Source organism: Corvus cornix, chromosome 1A (assembly GCF_000738735.6).
Source record: "Corvus cornix cornix isolate S_Up_H32 chromosome 1A, ASM73873v5, whole genome shotgun sequence".
NCBI lineage: Eukaryota > Metazoa > Chordata > Aves > Passeriformes > Corvidae > Corvus > Corvus cornix.
Window position 1 is genome coordinate 69,765,591 of NC_047057.1, and position 19,880 is coordinate 69,785,470.

The 19,880-nt window shown below is 40.0% G+C and overlaps 2 protein-coding genes across 3 annotated transcripts in view; one reads left to right on the forward strand and one right to left on the reverse strand.

The window, feature by feature from the left end:
* Positions 1-19,880, reverse strand: part of PIK3C2G (phosphatidylinositol-4-phosphate 3-kinase catalytic subunit type 2 gamma) — a 190,635-nt gene that overhangs the window by 155,455 nt on the left and 15,300 nt on the right. For both annotated transcript variants that reach the window (XM_019288624.3, XM_010404187.4), the window contains exons 5-9: positions 19,208-19,365; positions 17,223-17,334; positions 10,793-10,895; positions 5,483-5,553; positions 1,933-1,996 (exon numbers count right to left, since the gene is read on the reverse strand). In XM_019288624.3, the coding sequence (XP_019144169.2) occupies positions 1,933-1,996; positions 5,483-5,553; positions 10,793-10,895; positions 17,223-17,334; positions 19,208-19,365 (508 nt within the window). The remainder of the gene's footprint in view (positions 1-1,932; positions 1,997-5,482; positions 5,554-10,792; positions 10,896-17,222; positions 17,335-19,207; positions 19,366-19,880) is intronic.
* On the forward strand, positions 6,564-7,436 carry LOC120411959 (E3 ubiquitin-protein ligase Topors-like). The gene is made up of 2 exons (XM_039571580.1): positions 6,564-6,770; positions 6,851-7,436. The coding sequence occupies exon 2, from the start codon at positions 6,854-6,856 to the stop codon at positions 7,433-7,435; it is 582 nt and encodes a 193-aa protein (XP_039427514.1). The 5' UTR covers positions 6,564-6,770; positions 6,851-6,853; the 3' UTR covers position 7,436.

Here is a 19,880-nt window from a genome sequence, read left to right on the forward strand (position 1 = left end):
CTCCTGTGCAGACTTGGGATAAGGGGCAGTTATAATGACCCCAACTTTAGACCTTCTTCAAGCAATCTAATCAAAAGTTAGAGAAAATAAGTAAACAAGGATTCAAAGACCAAATAAAGGGTTCTCATTTTTTACTTTCTTTACTGCATATTTATGACTATAACTTATTACATTAGAGTTCCATAATTTTTTGGGCCACTAATTGAAGCAAATCACACTTCATTATTCTAGGTTGGAAAAGCTCCATAGACTGAATGAAAACATCCATGATACGACCTACACCATTAACTTGCAATCCTGCTCTTTTAAGCAATTCATATGAACTTTATTGAGTGTCCCTGAGTAGAAAAGACCTTATTAAAAAAAATAAACTACAGAGAAATTTAGCTCTAGATGCACACATATTTGTTGGATGTTATGAATATTTGAAAAATGTACCTCCTTCCCTTTATAAAAAGTTAATGATTTCAAGAAATTGCTTACTCAATGGAAAAATCTTTAGCAAAAACAAATTTAGGAATGCTTCATTATAGGTCTGAGGAATATCTGCACAGTGTCAGTTGCAGAGGGTGGATTGCAAAGTCTCATTAATGTTGAGGTTATGGCTTTTTGTGAATTTAGAATCTTCTTACTTCAGGCCCTAAAATTTCAAGTGAATGTAAATAACTACCCTGGTGGGTCTACTTCAGTAAAGAAATATACATGTGCATTTGAGCTTGGGGACCCAAATTTTCCAAATGGTTATGACTGCATCACATTTTATACACTAAACACTTCCCTTTGAGATGTTGCTTACAAAGGAAAATGCAGCGAATACCTGCAGTGTATCAGACCCAGAGCTTTACTTTGTAGCCAGACACAGTTCAACACCTTCCAAATTTGTGGTTTGCATTTTGAAAAAGCATCAAAGGCTTACACAAAATGTAAAATGTTTGTATATATGTATACTGGTTTATATAGTTATATATATTATATATTATTGATATATATTTATGTATTCATGTACGTGTCTGTATGTTTATGTGAATTTCTATATATGTGTGTATATGTGCAAACATTTGTGTGTAAATGTATGTTTTCTGGCTATTCAAAGTAGAAATACTAATGGATCAAGAATATCCAGAGGGATTAAAATCTGAACTTAAATGTAGGTGGCAGAGTTCTGAAGCAAAAGAATCATTTTATGTTGTAACATATATTTCAAAGAAATCCATAATTTTGCATAATGAGTTGTAACTCTGGAAGGGATGCACTGGAATATCTGCATGATACATCAGTATTCTTTGATTTTACTAAATCTTTTGTTTTCTTTCCAGTTTCAAACACTAGAAAATCAGTTATCATGCCAAGTTGGAAGTCAGATCAAATAAACATGTGGTTTCTTCCAAGGTATGACTTAATTTGTCCTTTAGACATTTGTCCTTAAAACATTGGATAGCAGAGAAGATTTCCTAAAAGATTTTTCCTTCAAGTATGTAGCATTCAATTGGCAGCCCACAATACTTTAAAATAGAGCTCTTGGGAGTTTTGCTGCCTAAACCTAATCCTTCAAACTACTACATCCTTGCATATATATCCTAAATATGTAAACACTAGGCCTGGGGGGTTTGCAAAATCAGGGACAAATTTTGTAGATACATATATTCATTGCACCTCTACCAATTCCAAGCATTATATTGCCAACCCAAACAAGCCTGGTTTTATTTTCAAGTTCCTTGACACTTAGAAACAGTCACCTTTGATATTTTAAATTTGTAGCACTTTCTTCCTAACCTCAAACCAAGTTTTATTAAGAGAATTTATATCCTTTCAAAGACAGATTAAGCAGTCGTAATTAAAAGCCTTCCTTAATTGCATCTAAGAGATTTATAATTAGATACCTTTCATGTAGAAGTTAATGCTTTTCTGGTATAACAAACTGAGAACAAATACCTCATTTTGCAGCAGATATTCCACTTGACCTCTGTAGTTCATAATAACAGAGACAAGGTTCTGCCTGGAAATCAGAAAAAAAAGGAAACAACGTCAAGTTAATAAGAATTAGATAAAGAGAACAGGTTTGGGTTTCTTGGTTGGGTTTGGTTTTTTTTTTTCACATTCTAGACATTTGAAATTATTTGACAGTGATGCTATGTTAGTATAAAATAAAGATAAGTGTGTATGTAGACATCATGCAATTGAGCCTGGATGTCCCTGTTTTGTTGGTAGTCATTTGCCACAAAGAATAGATGCAACAATCTATTTATACATGGGGATACAAGTTTCCCAAGTTCAAGAACTCCAATAAGTGATTTGCTGTATTGAAATTCACTTCCCATTTATTTTACTCTTTACAGTTAAGCAAGTGCTTAAATATTACTTTCAAGAAGGATGGACTCAAGTACATGCTACATTCTTACACTAGACTTGAGGATCTTAAAGGTCTTTTTCAAGATTCCAATCATATGATTTTATGATTCAATACCTTCTTTCTCAATCACTTCACAGGCTTAAGTTGCCTAGAAGTGGATAAAACATCTGTACAAGATCTGGAAAATCTCCTGGAAAATACACCACTCTGTGGTTCCATGCCTGTATCATGCTACAGAAGTTGCCACAAAATTTGTACAGGCAGATTGCTGAGTCTTACCAAAGCTTCACTAAATTAATTAGGACTACGAAGAGGAGCATACACCTCTCTACACTGAACTCCTCAACTGATGCTTCAGCTGTACATCTCACACTTTTGGAACCACAGGCTCCAAGTACTATCCCCAACAGATAACCAGAATCAGATTTTTGCTTTTAAGAAGCATTTGTGTAATTTTCTGTGTTTCAAGCACTGCAAAATCCTTGCTGTTGTTTATTTGTCAGCTGGAACAAAACAAAAAAGGCTCCTGTGAGACCACTGCTAAGGTATATTCCTGTGTCAGCCTGTTCAGGGTCAAATCATCAGGAAAGGATATAGAAACCCTAATTCCTAGTTTTACACCTTGCCTAGCCCACTGATTAGTAAAAGGGACACATTATTACCTCAATTGCCATCAGAGGTAGTTGGGGTTTGCACATGCTTATATGAAAAAGTGGACATTGCAATTTACATTCTTTATTCATTGTTCATTTTACTCTATCACTTTATCCTTGACTTTTTTTTTCTCCTCTTAAATGCCCCACCAATCTTTAAGATTCTCCCTCTTGAGGAGGCTTAGAAGGAATTCCTTCCCACTCTTCCATCCTCATTGCAGTCTGGTAGCTGAAAGTCCCAAAAGTATTCTGATTTTTTCAGAGCTTCAAAGCAAATGAACTATTTACAGAGAAACTGGGTGTGCATCCTCATGTATCTCAGTTGGGCTAACTAAGCAATCAGAATTAGAATTGCAACTACGGCCCAAAGTACAGGTTTCATAGTACATGATTAGACTTTCATTATCTATATTACACAGCAAGAAAAGGAGAGTCATTGCACTGAAATAACACACAGAATAGAGAAATGTTAGGTGACCTTCCCTGTGGTAATACCACAGTGCATTTCCCTGGAGATGCCAATTATTCACTTCTCCTAAAGGTAGTTTTGCCTTTACAGCTTTTTATTTCCAATCTGTGCTAGCTTTATCTAGCCAGGCAGTTTGTATGTGGAGCAGCTGCCTGGAAATTCCTCCTGTAATGCTGTTAAATCACAGCTAATACAAGTTGTCGCTCTGCTTTGACCACGTCTTCAGGCGGAACTTTTTCATAGCCTTACCCAGCTCGAAAATATTTCTGAACATATGAGCTTGCCTTGTTGTCTTTTTCCATACAGGTGAGCAAGCTTATTTAGCATGGTTGGTCTAAATGCAGGTTCCAGAATAATTTCCTAAATTACAATGCTAGTTCAAAAAATTAGCATATTTCCCATCAGTTTATTGTACCGTGGAGAATTTCGGTATAAAGTAGCCATAATTTTCCATAATTAATAGGAAACAAATCCAGCAAGTTGTAACAATGATTGAAATACCTCTACTAATGCTATCCTGAGTCTTTGTCTGCTAGATAACTAATAATACCCATATCTTATCACACAGACATACCTCACCCTTGTGCATCTTTATAGCTGTGTATAAATATGGCAAGCCTAACCAACCCACGAAGACTTAGTACTTCTTTGATGTTAAGGACATTTTTTTAGCTTTTAGCAAGTCAATATGGTACAAGAGTTTTGAAAAGGAAATAAGAAAAGCACAAAGAACTTAAGAGAGTCAGGCTTTGCTGGTCTATACGGGAGGAGGATGACAAGCACATAGCATGTACTTACAGCTTTCACTTTTCAGTCTCCTGGCAGCAGCACCCACTATGGAGAAATGCTAGATTCCCCTTCTAAAATGTTGTTTATCACCATTCTGCCTCACTAAGCAGTGCCCAAATGCATACCTGGGCCCAGAGAGTTGTGGTGAATGGAATTGTTGGGAGCTGGTCCCACGTGACTGTCCTCAGGCCTCAGAATTGGGCCCCTCTCTACAAGAAAGGCATTGAGGTGCTGGAGTGTGTCCAGAGAAGGGAGCAGAGCTGGGGAAGGGTGTGGAGCACAATTCCAGTGAAGTGAGACTGATGGAAATGGAATTGTTTAGCCTGGAGAAAAGGGACCTACAGTAAGTGATCCTGTTCTGCAAACATTCTCTGTGCTCCTAAATTTCATACACTTGTCATCTATAAAATACCCATCTTCTAGTGATCTCTTTATAACGAGGATCAGAATGGAAATTTGGGCCATGCTCCTAGGAAACCAGATGGGGCCTCAGTAAGCACCAGATACCCACCTCAAATGAGCCACTACCTCTGTGTTTTCCTCCATCTGCTAAATGACAGGTGTGTCATTTAAATTTACTATTGCTGGCAAAGTACTTTATAAAACAGTCATGAAAAACATCACAAAAAGTGTCAACAGCTTCTTTATCTAAAGCTGGAATTTATCTAAATGGAATATAATGAAAGGTGAATGAAGAATCTATCCCATTTAGTGTTTGTCCATCGCAGGCTGGCTTTACAATCAGCTTCACTTTGACTGCCAAGTTAAAAGCTCATCATGGTTAGCCTCCATTAAAAAACAACAACAACAAAAAAAAGAAGAAATAAAAAAGGTTTAAAAATCACTGAACTGTGAAAATACTGTCGTTATGAAGAGTAAACCTATTATTTTTACAGTACCTAATCTCAGAAATTCTCTAACAGCAACGTACACATGAAAATTACGACACCTTCAATCACGGGACTCTTTGGGAAATATGAAACCTCTAATAAAAACTTCAGTGATATGAAAAAGAAAGAATTGGGAAAAATTACACAGATCCAAAACCCATTGATTTTTGCAAAGCAATAACTACGGTCTGAAAATAAAAAGCCTGAAATATCGAACCAATTGTCTTTCTGTTTGGTATCATTCCTGTTCCCAGAACTTTCATTTGTAGCAAGGAGGCTCCCTACAAATATAAACAATTACAAACATAAATACTGCTAAATACCAGCTTACCGAGTCAGTCTCCAGGCACAACTGTCTTCTAACAGCTCGTTCACACAGAACCTTCTTTGGTCATCCTCACACTGTGGGGGAGAGGTGTATAGTGACATACATTATTCTGGTAAGAATGTGTATTGGAGAGATTTACATGGTATTTTCCAAAGTCAGCATGTTCTCAATCACGTCCAGGATGTTTTGATCTGAAATTTTATTTGGTGAATATTTTGAGTTACACTGGGTGGTATTATATAGGTACCAGTGGGGGCAAGCGTGTTCAGGAAAACAAGCTAGCTGGACTTAGAAGCAGAACTTTAAATTAGATTCAGTGGGGGAAGAAGATGTGCTTGGATCCAGACAAGGAGAGTGGAGGCAGCAGCATATTCCAGTGCCCTGTCATCATGGGAGACATGAAGAAGGCAGACAACATGGCCTAGAGCATACATCAATTCTGCTTTGGTTTCACACTGAGGTGGGCCAGAGGGAGAGATGATGCTGATTTAAAGGTGAGCTGTGAGGGAAAACATCACCCTGGACAGCTGAAAGGCTTTGCCTCTTGAGGGACCTGGGTATTTCTTTCACCAGCTTTTGTTGTGCCAGAAAACGAGGTAATTTATTATGGCAGTAGCAACTGGGTGTCCAAGGAAAACATCGGATCTGTACTTGATGAAGAGGGGCCCCTGGAAAACAGGCATGAAGAAAAACAAGAGGCATTCAGTGCTTGCTTCTCCTCAGTCTTTAATAAATTTTGGGCTCTCCATTTCTCTGAGCTGGAGGAGCACAGCTACAGCAACAGCAACCTTCCCTTTGTGGACACTGGAATTGTAAGGGATCAGCTGCAGCAGCTGAAAGTTCTTAAGTCCACAGAGCCTTGGTGGGATTCATCCCAGAGCACTAAAGGACGGGAAAGTAGAAGGGAAGAAGGGAAGAAGAGAAGAGAAAAGAACACAGTTCATTTGCCAGGGATCTAGAGCAATCATCTAGTGCAACTGCTGGATTATGACATCACCAATTATGGATCCAATCTGACGATGGATTCACCTAGCAATGGGTTATAATGTCACAGATGACCCAGCATTCTGTGCCAGCTGGATCAGCCCAGGATTTTTCCCAGCCCTAGCATATCTAGACAGTGTGAGCACCCAGGAGGTGCACTCTCAGCAACAGAGGGGGACTGGAAGGGGGAACTTCCCCCTGGGCAGCTGGGAGGCTTTCTTTCTTGGAGGACCTGGGCATTTCCGCCACTCACCCCCAGGGCAGCCTCTGTTGCTTTGCCTGTGTGACAGCTGGTGCTGCAGCGCTGGTGAGAGGGAGGGGCTCAACATCCTGAGCAAGCCCCTCCTGCCAGACAAGCTCCAGCACTTTGCCCATCTCTCTTGGCAGGACATGGCATCCACTGCCAAAGAAGACACGGGGCAGAGCAGCTCTGCGGCAAGTGATGGCAGCCGGAGCCAGCCCCCCCAGGCAGGACTGCCGGAGGCAGCAGACGACTCCCAGTGCCCCATCTGCCTGGCACCCATGAAGAGGCCGGCCTACGTGACCTACTGCATGCACAAGTTCTGCCTCAGGTGCATCCTGCAGTGGGCCAGGGCCAGGCACAGCTGCCCCGTGTGCAGGCAGCCCATGGAGCAGCTGCTGCACTCCGTGCGAGGGGACAGCGACTACAAGGAGTGCGCCATGGGCCCGTCCGCCCGCCGGCAGAGGAGGGTGGCCACGGAGAGGGGCTTGCAGCCAGTCAGCGCAGTGATGCTACGGATGATGCAGGCAGTGCGTGACCACCGGCACTTGGCTGGCAGGAGCAGGCCCATGGACACCGAGAATGCCCAGACGCAGGAAGCGGCTCCAGGGCCCTCCACCGCCCTTTCCCAGCAGGGTCCCACGGCCTCACATGAGATGACCCCACTGAGAGAAGGTGAGCGCCCGGCTGGCCCTGCTGCTCCTCTGGAACCACAAAACGGCACCGAATGACTTCGGCTTCTCAGCATCCCCTCTTCTACTGCACCCAATAAACTGCATGGTTCTTTCCAGGATGTGTGTTTCATGACCAAAGAATGTTCCTAAAGTCCACAAGGCCTCAGTGGGATTCATTCCAGAGCACTAAAGGAGCTAGCAGATCTTACGGCTGGATCCCCTCAGTCCTCTACCAAAGGCCTTGGCAGTCTGAGGAGGTCCCAGCTGACTGGAAGCTAGTCAATGTCATCCCAATTTTCAGGAAGGGCACAAGAAAATGGAACGGGATGCAATGAAATGGGATGCAATGGAATGGGATGCAACAGAGGGGAGAGAGTTTAGTTTAGCTGGTGGGGACCTACAATTTTCATGTAGTCCAACTACCGCATGTCTTGAGGGCTGACCAGGAATGAAAAGCCCATTATGAAGGACAGTGTTCAAATGCCTCTTCCTAAGGGACTGATAGACATGAGGCATCAGCCACCTTTCTGGGAACACATTTCTGGTGTTTGACCACCCAGCCTGTAAAGAATCACATATGTGTGATTGATAGGATCCAAAGGGGATTTGATGGACTACAGCAACAGGTGGGTGTACGTGAATCATTTAGTATCTTGATTACATATGGTTGATTATTATATACAAGACCTGTCAAGATATTCATGTTTCTATTACATTATTTAAACTAAAAACTCAGTAGAGACTTCTATAATGAAATATAACCCACATTTCAAAATTTCAAAGGATCATTTAGATCAGAGGTGAAATTCTCTCCAAGAGCACATTATTTCACAAAAATAAACAGTAGCTGTATATGTGCATAAGTGTCTGAGATAGCTGAAGAATCTTAAAAATCCCAAAGTTTCTGCCTATTTTGGTTTTTAAAAGCGTAACTTTTGCAGCTTTTTATACAAATTCTGAGGGAAGGGAATTTTTTTTCCATAACTCTAAGTCTGTGACTTTCCAATGCATTTTTCCAATGCCACATGTTTTAGGTAACAGCACCAACAAAATTAACTGTGAGCTCAGTGTAGACTACATCAGATCCTTGAATCGAGTGACTCGAGCAGGTTTCAGTACACCTAAAGAAATGTATAGAACCAGGTCCAGAGTGGAAGAAGCACTGCAGCTTTCAAGGCACTGCATCTGTCTTCTCCGTTAGGTTTTTTCTGCTCCTGATAGACTCCTGCCTGTGAGCAGGACCTCTCCATCCTGTACCAGTGCCCTGCCCTGGAGCTGGGGGAAAACTCTGTGTCTGTGACTTATTCCACCTCAAGGGCTGCTCGTGCTCTTTGCTATTATTAGTAACATGAAGTAACTTCATGGCCTGAAGCTTTCAGAGCCGTGTCTGTCACTGTAAAGGGGTGATCAATAATTCACTTGAGGAGACTTTAAAATGTCACCTTTCCTGCTTAAACCCTATTGTAGGATCCACAAATTCTTTGAGATGCTGAATGTTTTCTAATGGCCTAAACACTGCTAATTTGTCTTCCAAACTTGTTAGTTACCTGCCTGGAAGTCATTATTGTTTATTGTAATTGTGCTAGTTGGTAATTATAACCATTTCCAAAACCTGAAGCATGAGGGATGATCTGTGTCTGCTCCTGACCTCCACAGTGCACTGGAGGATGTTAAACCTTGCTTAAACATGTCAAACTGCAACAGAGTTGAAGGAGACTTTGAACATATTAATAGAAATACAGCATTTTACAGTAGCAAAATTTCAAGGACTTAAATACAGGAAAAGGCTCCCTTCTATTTGGAGAACTACACAATCCCTCTAGAAAGTCACAAATATTTAAATAATGGCAAAGTCTCCACCTTCTCATCATGATGGGCCACTGACTTCTCTCGTCTGTGATTATGCTCACAATGTTATAACTCATTATGTCTGGCAAAACATTAACACTAATATATATGAAAATAAAAAAAGTTTCTGAACTCTCAGGAAATATCACTTCTTTAGCTCAAAAGTTCTTTTCTGGAAGCCAGTGAGGCTCTTCTTACAAACCTGTAATTATTTGCTGCCTCTCCACTACAAAGATTAATGCTTTCCTGAGATGATCAGAATGTGGGGACACCTGAAACTGAAAAAAATGGATTTCTTGGATAGGCAGAGCATTCCCTGAAATTTCAAGGACTGCTAAGGCTGATAAATCTCATGTCTCAAAAAACCAAAATCTAATTAAAGGTCACCCACTAGCTGAAAGAACTGTGATTCCATGTAAAGCCCCTGGCCAAATTTCTTGCTTGTAACTGCTCAGCTGAAGAAAATTTCCTGCTCTGAATACTTCATAACAGAATTCCAGCTTCCCACAAAAGGAAAGAAGGCAAGTATTCACCTTAATTTTTTTTTCTTTTACAAAGGAATTGTGAACATTTAGTTATTAGCCAAAGTTCAAACGCTGTCTGGTAGAAAAAAAAATAAGAGTTGCTCATTACTTATAAATATCCACTTATATTGGTTATTAAACATAAACTTGCACGTACAACCAGATATTTTTAACTATGAAACCTGAATTCAGCAGTGTTATGTATGGTAAGCAAAAGTCATGAAGGCAGCCTCCAGATGCCTTTGCTGTAGAGTTGGGCTTCCTTGGCACAGAAACAACCTTTGAAGGTTCCTAAGAGACTCCTAAATGTATCACAGTTTTGAAGATCTGTAGTAGTAGATGCTGACCTAGAGAAGGTAAATGACTTTTTAAATCGATAAACTGGTTAAAATGTTAAATAGCTACATCTATCTGTATCTAAATATTTGATATTTATTTATTTGTTTGTTTGTTTATACGACCTCATTGTCGTCCTTTTTTAATGGTCCAGGTAAGATGCTGTAGAGAACTTGATGTTTCATTTGTGTTTTCTTTCAGACAAAACAGATACGGAAAGAAAGCCCCTACCCTTTTTTGCTAGACATCTGTCATCTGACCCATACACTGGCGGACTCAGGCTATTATCAGAAAGCAGGTATTTGGTACTGTCTGTGAACAGACAATACACTGCCAGTGAACACTGCCCAGAACAGAGCTTCTGCTGCAAACTTTGGGCTGGAAGCAAATCAAAAGTACGGATTCTCTGATGACTTGAAATAAAACAGGATTAAATTCTGACAAAACCGATTTTTTTCTGGAGGAGTAACCCTTGGTCTTTTTCAGTAGTTTGTTCTCTACAGTTACTTACTAGATGCAAGTGCAGGAGCAAAGCACAAATGCTCCCCAGGACATTCCAGCTGCAGCACAGCAATAATGTATGCATCCTCAGGAAAGCAAATAATCTCTCTTTGATTATTACTGCAGGTTGCTATGTAAACGGATTGATGGAATTTCTTTCCTTCAGGGATGCTGCAGGAAAGAGGAAGAACAAAAGGCTACTTACTGTTCGAGCCAAACCTGGCTTCAAATTCCCAGCGTGGTGTAGTCGAAGCTGAATGCAGGTGGTTGCCTTGCGAAGACTCTCATGGCTTCCCAAAGTACAATTGCTGCAGTTTGGGGGGAAAAACCAAATAAATGGTTATCTCTGCTTGCCAATTCCTTCTTTTCTCCTTGCTGCCTCTCCTAAAAGCACCAGTAGACTCAATTCTAAGTGCAAAGAAAAAGACTGAATAATACAAAACCAGCTCTTGGCACCCACTTCTGTGGAAATTGATGGGGTTGTTTCTGGCATGTTTCCCAGTAAAACAAATCTCAATTGCTCAGTTGTATCATTGACCATTAAGTTGTGACAGAACAACGAGGACACAGAGAAAGAATATCCTTAACCAACTGCACGTGGCTCCCAAACCTTGAGATTATTTATGCATATTCTTCAAACCCAAGCTATTGCTGTATCCTGGCTATGAATGCACCACTGCAGAATGACTTGTAGTGTCTGATACCCAACTCAAAAATCAAATATTAGCTGTAGGTTTGAAAATCACATACATCAAGACAGGTGACCCTTGATTCTCAAAGAAGTCAAGGTTCTCACCCTGTGCAGCTCACACAGAGGTGGTAAAAGCAGAGTTCATCTTTTTCTTTCTCAAATATTATGCCAGCTAAGATCAGACTCACTCAGCTGGAGTGGTTCCTACAAACTAGGCTGCTGGTCAAGGATGATCCAACAGCCCACGGCAGGGGAATTCCTTAATTTTATTTGCCTTTTTCCATTTACCACTCTAGGCAACTTTGTCTAAATTATAACACAGCCTTGGTTTGTCACTCTTGACATTACTTGGAGCAAAAATAATTTCATTTTTCCCCCCTTCACATCTTGTTTTAAACAGGTGAAATAATTCAAAAATTATTCCAGAGTTGAGGCAAACATCTTTTTACATTTGAAAAATTCCTTTGGGATTAATGGATAGGAAAAACAACGATTTTTACAAAGGTAAATTCATCACCAAAACAAGTTAGTATGCATCATCAGTTACAACTTTGGTCTGTGTTCAATTAGATTCAGGAGGCTTTGTGGAGCCTTCAGCCACAGAAGCACAAAAAGGGATATTCCATATTTATACAGTTTTACAGCATGGCCAAGTTCTTTCAGAACTCCCTGGGCCATGAAGGAAAGATGGGTGTTTTTTTTTGGTTCGTCAAGGGTCATGGAAAAACTCAGAATTTAAATGTAAACTGTATTTCTACCTAAAATGGTTTTTGATGGAATGTCTGAACAAAAATGGATGGATTTAGTTGAAAAAACCCAACAAACAAACCAAAACAAAACCAAAATGCTCACCTCTGAATAAATCATGGAAAGCGTGACTTAGATGAGACTCATCTCACATGGCAGCAGAAGTCTTCAGCATAAATGTATGGATAATCTTAAATGTAACTGCCATTCAGCACAATTACAGGGAATTTATACATCTTGTAAATGTCCTGCACCCACACTATGTTGCAACTAAGTAAAACACAGACTTTCCATTGAGGTTACAAAAGCTGTAAATGTGTATCTAGGATTCTTTTTTTTTAAATAAACATATTAAACATCACAAGGGACAAACTCATTTCCATCTGACAAAAATACCTAAAGCAAGGATCACCTCTGATGGCACCTCCATAAATTTGCAAAATTTCTTGATTTCAAGAGCATAAAGTACAGATGTAGGAATGGCAGAAGTGAACACCAACACAGTGAAATACCTGTACTGGTGAAAAGCATATCACTGTTATAGCTAAACCCTTCTCAAATCCCTTTTCAAAGCAAAAGCCCAAATGGCCAATTCCCAGTTCCTGGGACTGTACCAACGCAACTCTTCTGTTGCTCCTCAGCTCATCTCTGTGTTCTGCCTGCCCATGGCTTTCCTGAAAGTTCTTCCTCTCCTCATGTCACTTAACCATGTCTGCCTCATGACTGTAATGATGAACTGCACCATGATCTTTATATCCTTTGGCTGAGGAATACATTTAGTGCAGTGCAAGCTGCAGATGGTTCTCCGGGTGGAGGGAAAGGGCAGCAGTCCAGGCAAGAGGCCATGAACTGGCACAGACTCTTTTCACAACAAAGGGAGTGTGGCTGTCAGAGAGCCCCCTAACTGGTCAGACTGGGAAGTTTCCTTAACATTTTAGAACTGCCTCAACATCTGTTTTTTATTTTATGCCTCACCATGTTTCCTGCTCTTTTCATTCTGCCTCACCTTCAGCCTATGGACAGGCATGGTAACAAGAATATTACAGAGACGCATCCGCGAGTCCTGAGTCACCTTTTCCTGATTCCTCCAGGATACAGATTCCTACTTCAATGCCAGTGACAGGAATTGGTACAGCTAGACCAGTACAGAGGAGCTATACCCTCCTATGAAGTAACAATCTTGGGCCACAGATAGACAAAAACTTTTTCCAAGTGTAGTTTTTCCACGCCACCATGCTTCCAGGCAAAACAAGCTACACCAAGAGAAACTTAATTTTGTTACTATAACTGCTTTTACATTAGTGGTTTGTGTTAACTTCTGCTGTGCCAAGCAGATACTATCCATCAGCAAAGCCTTTATTGACATAGCAATGCTGCCTGAAATATTGCAAGCACAAGTGGCCATGCCTTCATGAATGGATTTAATTTGCACAAATACGAAGAGAAGAGTTTTGACAGCTATTGTTACACAAGAGACTAGACAAAATGGATTAATGCCTCAACAAAATAATGTGGAAACCTGGTCTAGATGAAAAGTGAGCTACAAGAAATAGAAGTGTAGCTTTGCCACAGATTGACAAACTGTACCCCAGGCAGATTTGCTACCATACCAGGACTACTAAGACAAAAGTAATATATGCCCTTTGGAGAATAACATGATTATTAGTAACTCGTTTATAGCACTCTGAGCCCTGTAAAGGGAACAAAAATGAAAGTGTCCCAGCCTTGTTAATTCAACAGTTTTCTCCTTTTTTTTTTGCTGAAATGATATGGAGAGTGCAGCTCTGATGAGAATGCCATGAAGAGAAATGCAGTCTTTGTCTTTAGGAGACATGGTAATGACTGGTCCAAGTGACTTGCCTGTGGTCTCACAAAATATCTAAATATAAGAAAGGGAAAATCCCTGTCTCTTGAGACTCCCTCACTGCTTGCTTCCCCACAGCAAGGTTTTCTGATATGGTATAAGCTCCAAATCCTAATGCAGTTCAATCAGACTATTTTTTTAAGTAACTCAGCTAAGCAGCATCTCTGAATGAGAAACTTAATCTGCAGTGACAAGAGAAAATTAAGTTTATTTTTCACAAAGAACATATTCATCCAAAGGTGCTTGCTTCTTACGATTTCAATCTGCACGATTATGTCTCTGTCAGTCTATAATTAATAGCTTAAACTTCACTTTGCGTGAAAACCAATTTTTATTTAGGTTTCAATTCCCAGAGAACAGAATTAGTAAGGCAAAAAAAATGTCATCAATAAGGTCACAGGCAAGCATGTTAGAAGAAAAGATAAGCATTTAGATTTTTCAATTCCATTCCCCTGCTCACTGTGGTGGCTGAACTGCAAAGCAATAGGGAAGCTGTCTAAATTATACCATGTAAGAGCATGGATGGAACTTTAAATACTCAGATGCCTTAGAATAAAATAGAAAATAGTTTAGAAATAAAGATTGTAAGTATTCTTGTACTACATGGTTTTGCTGAGCTACATTACTGCAACCTATTGCTAGCACACACACCAATAAAATAATAAAGAAATTTTTTTTAAAAGTCCATTTCTTATATACACTTATGTGTTTTGTTTTATTAGGCATTTCAAGATGCCCTGAGATTGTGGCCTGAGATTGTGGCAATGGAGGATTGATTCATTGCTGACACATGCGAAGGGTTGGTTTTGGCTCGCTGCTGGCATTAAGAGCCAGGAGTTCTTTGACCCAAGCTGTTTAAGCACAATTTAATTTACTTTTATGTAACATTTTTCAAGAAAGGCATCATAAAATCATATTTAGGGGTATCCATTTTAAATCTAAGGAAAGACAGGAAAGAGCAAGACTTAAAGGTGGATCTAGAAGGTTTGTTTGATGGGATGGAAAAGAAAGCCTGCAGGTTGGAGCAAGGCCAGGTTTCCCATGGTACACACAGTGAACTTAAAGACCAGAAACCGAATGAGACTCCAAATCAGAATTCCACAGATGGCTCTATTAATTCCAGGCTGACCTGCAGTCTATATGCTATCTTCTGATATTTTTAAAATTTGGGTATTTGAAATCTGATATTCTACTTATGGGTCAGGCAGGATGTGAGCCCAAGGATCTCTGTGGAGGCAGGGAATAATGGATGAGGAAATCTGCTGCTGCTGAGCGTAATGGTCATTACCACAGAGGTATTTTTTTTCCTGTCTCATTCAAAGCCAAATGGATTCTAGAAATCATCAAGTCTTTCAGGTGCTTCTGTAGGAGGTGGGGTGAAATGCTCATTAATACAATCCAATATAACAGTAAATGAAAGCTTTTGACAAATCTTGACAAAGCTGTCTGCTTCACTAAACCACTCTGGTCTGAGGACAACTCATCAAATCACCATTTGGGCTTCACTTTAGCTTTTTTCTGGATTTCAGTACAGCAGGAGCAGTAGAGTATTTATTCCCTTTGCTGTCTCAGAACTTGGGGAACTTCTACTGGAATTCATCCGTGAACAGACTCCAAAAACTTTTCTGGGGAAGAACTGTGCACAAGTGCATCAAATCACTCCGTTAGCAACACTGGGAGGAAACCAATTTGCACTTAAAGATAGCCCACACATAGGAAAAATTTCACCCTGAGGCAACTCCTCAGGCCATGTTAAACTACCCAAGGAACCCTAAGGGTCTGGGTTTTCAAATTTAAGGGCTCTGTTGAAGAGGCAGAAGAAGGGGAGCTGACTTTAACAGCACAATATAGAATTACAAGCTGCTGAAGTTAGAAGTGCAGCTCAATGCTTTATGTATGACAGTGAAGGAGCAAAGAAAGAAAGCTGAGAACATTATTGACCTTGTTTCACTGCTAATGAGACCTGCAGAGATTCTGCCAGTGCAGGAATTTAAAGAGTCTGCTATTGATGAATTCTCCCCACCAATGAAAACACAACTCTTTAGTGCATACTGCACTGAACTCACCCCCAATACAATGGTTCATTATCTCCTTTTTTTAGCAATTCCTTTGAAATCAGAAGAGCATCTTGAAAAAAAAAATCATTAAAAAAATCCCTGTCCTTCTTGCATAACTAACAGACCTGGCTCTCTGCTTGGTGCTTCTGGTGTTCTAATGATTAACACAGCACTCTGCTGTTCCAGCTCCTGCTTTACCAAGATTGGAACCAGAGAAGAGTGGGCTTAGAAATGTTGAAGAGGCAATCTTGGCATCTTTCATTGCCAAATGTAATTCACCATAAACATCTGAACACTTGACCTGTGTGCCTGTGTAAGGGTAGAAGTGCTCAAGCTGGATGCAGAACAAAGCTACTTTACACAGTGTGACACTTCCTCTCACAGCTACGTTACTTTCATTAACCCAACTGACTTTCTCTAGGCTACTTCAGGTAATTTTTACACTCTACTGTAAATACGACTGCTTCTAAAATCTTCCCTTTCAATTATAGTCATATACTATTTTATCTAACACTTTTTGCACTTCTAAGAGATGAGCTGTGATTCCCAGAGTGACAGCCTAATGTGGTGCCACAGAACACTGCCAACTCCCCCCCTTCTGCTGAAAGCCAGTGTCCACACAGCCCGGCTGACAAGTGCCTGCACTTCAGCTGCTTCAGCACGGAATCTGCTCACTTCTGCTGACACCTGAATTTCAGCTGCCAGAGGGCAAAAAGCAACTAGCTGAGTCCAGTAGTGCTTTCAACCACCACAAGACTTTACCTGGATTAATGTGAATCAGAGCATTTACTTCCCTACTTGTAAACTACATGCATTTAGAAAGACCTGCTTGTATGCATAATGTGTTTTTCTTTAACTTGCATTCGGCACCCCAGTGCTGACTTCATTTGCTTTGCTACTACTGCAACTGGATATGAAGAAAAATCACCGGTTGTGCAGCTGCGTAGTACTGTTTCTCCTCTCTTTGGTGATTTCCCTCTTTGAGGATTTGCTTGTAACACCCCTATGAGATAGTGGAGGTAGCAGCAGCCTTGCATTACAGGTGAGAAAGACCAGAAGGACAACAGAGTCAAACAAACAATTAAAGGCTGCACAAAGCTTCCATAAAAGAGCCAGCACTTGAATCCTTGCACTGGAGCACACCGTCCTCTCCCCAGAACACGAGCACCACGTGTTTTAGGAGTTTCAGAAGCTACACATGAAGTGTTTGGAACCTGATACCCTGCCTCTCCCTGTGGCTCTGTTGACACGGCTCGTGGCTTAGCGAGGTACTTACTTTTGTAAGAATTCATCAGACCCATAAACACTCAGAAGGAATTCCTCCTGGGCTGGGTATTGATTTGTGTGACGGAGGATCTCCACAATTAAGTCGTGAGCGATACAGCCAGCTGTAAATAAAGATAGCAAGGAAAATTAATAGTAGCTTGCTAGAGAATTCCAGGCTACATACTCGGGCAAAGAAAATAAGGGTTTTTTTCCTGTAATTCCTAACAACTGCTGCAGACTAGCTCCATCAAGAGGAATTAGGTCAATACACACTTGATTTTACTTTTTTTTTTTAAATTTTGCTTCAAATATCCTACATGACATGGAATCTATGTCCATTTAGAGGAAATTAGCAATTTGTTGGGCAGCTGGAATGAAGAAGAGATGAGCAATATTCCCAGGAGGAAAGGAACAGACAAATGGCAATTTTTTTTCTTTTACATTTTCCTGATGAACATTTTGGTACATTTCCAAGGATGCAAAAGTTGACTCTGTAGCCACTTATGACATGAAAAGGCTCCAGAATATTACTTGATATTGTTTCTGCTGTATAAACCCTTTTAGCCACAACAAAGAAGTAAACTAATATGCTAATGTTTTTTATATATGCAATATATTATATTATTTAATACCTGTGTAGCCACATAATAATACAAAAACATAATCCCTTTCCATTAGGAAGTTCTATGTCAGTTTTCACAACCTGCTGTTCAGAAACACTTTAGCATTTTGAGAATTTTCTCCAGGTCCAGTTCAGCTCTTTAAGCCATTTTCCAACACTTGCCAATGCGTTTCCTCTCTGTCCATTTTAGAAGAATTGATCAAAAATGGAAAAGAATAGTTGCATGATCTAGAAGCACATCTGATAAATTTGGTCTTACGTTTAAGGGGATGGGAAGGCTTCAGAGAACAGCTGGCATTTCTAGGGGAGGGGGTTATGACAGAAACAAAGCTGAAATACAAGAGAAGGTTACCATAGCTTGTTTCTTGCTTTGGTTTGGTTTTTCCCAGGGAAAAACAAACACATGAATGGATTCAAAACCTCCTCCTGAAAATGCTCCTTTTCTCTGCAAAACTGTTTGGTTTTTTGTTTTTTTTTTTCTCAAAAAGACACTTCAATTACACTTTTTTCTACTGCTTTTACCAGTTTTAAACATTTAACCTTCTGAGAACTCGCCATTTTAAGCAACTCAGGTTTGACATGTAACCTCTGGTGCTTGTTCGTTAAATTTATCCAGTCCAGAAAATGAAGAATGGCACAGAATCTTGAATTAAAATTGTAACATACACTTTCTTCAGGTCACTCATTGGAAAAAATCCAAAATTTGCTAGTATCACTCACTTGCACTCTGTAGACCCATTCTCCCTTCCTTACTCTGAAAAATGTTCTTGCCTAACTGAACAATACTTTTTATCAGATGGGGCAAAAAAGAGTACTCCCTTCCCCTACTTTAACCTTGCTGCTTGCCTGGTCTAATCAAGTTTAGGATAAATAATACTCAGCCTGTTACAGTCAAATCATTCCTTGAAAACTGAAGAAATTATTCATAAAAAAAGAGAAAAAGACAAAAAGAGACTATCACTTAGTGAAGCAGCACAGGAAGAGAGGGGGAAATAAGATTTATTTTATTTTTGCATATGTTGCAGAAATAAAAATTATTAGGGCTGGAATTAAAGATTCGCCCTTTAATCACAGATACAGGATGCACAGGAGCAGTGGCAGCTTCTCACAGTCTTTAATGATGGAATAATTTAGGCTGGCAAGAACCTCTTTCCCTGCAACGCTGGGTGCACACTGAATTCAGACCTCCTTGTTCAGGGTTTTGTCTTGTAAGAACTTAAAAATCTCCAAGCCTGGAGACTACACAAACTTCATGGGCAAACTTTTCCAGTTTTTAGTTATTCTCCTTTATTATTTCCACCTACTTGGAATTTCTCCTTTCATTTGATGACTTGTGTGCTTCCCCAGACCAGTATATAACCTCAGTCACTTACCATGCTGACAAAGAAGCAGAGGATGTGGTGAAAAATCTGTCCAAACGCTGATCCTGAATTTTGTTCCACCAAGGATATGCTCTGGGAACCTTGTTGCGATACTCCAGATTTTGCCAGTATTAGTCTTCAAATCAAAAGCGGGATAGGCATTCCTGATTCTGAAAAGAACACGTGGAGAAACAATGTCTAAATAGGTGTGCATTTTTGGCCTCTTCTGAGAGCAAGACAAAAATTCCACAAGATACATATGATAATACACAGAGAGCTGTTAGGAATAAAGGTCTGTGGAGAGAAATGGTAGCAACTCAAACTCTGTTTTCATACATTAGTGAGGTACACATCAGCATACATAATTACATCTTTTACTTCTAGGGAAACCATCAGCAAAATCTTCATGAACTTGACAGAATCCCTGCTGAGCTTGACCTCAGTGAAACTAAAAGGAGTTTAAACAGAGCCTTTGGTGTACACTGAGTTCAGTAGAAATAATAGTGCTCAAATATGTACTTAAATAGCAGAGTTTTAATGCAGAACTAACCAAGAGCACACGCACACACAGCTGCAGCTAGTACATCTGGTAAAATGAATACAGGAACATGCTTCTTATGTGAAATCTTAAGGAGTGTCTATTTCCACAACTCTCTCAAATCCAATCTGAATTCCTCATTACTAA

Excerpts from the sequence above, each read along its gene's own strand:
- LOC120411959 (XM_039571580.1), top strand. The coding sequence starts at position 6,854 with ATGGCATCCACTGCCAAAGAAGACACGGGGCAGAGCAGCTCTGCGGCA.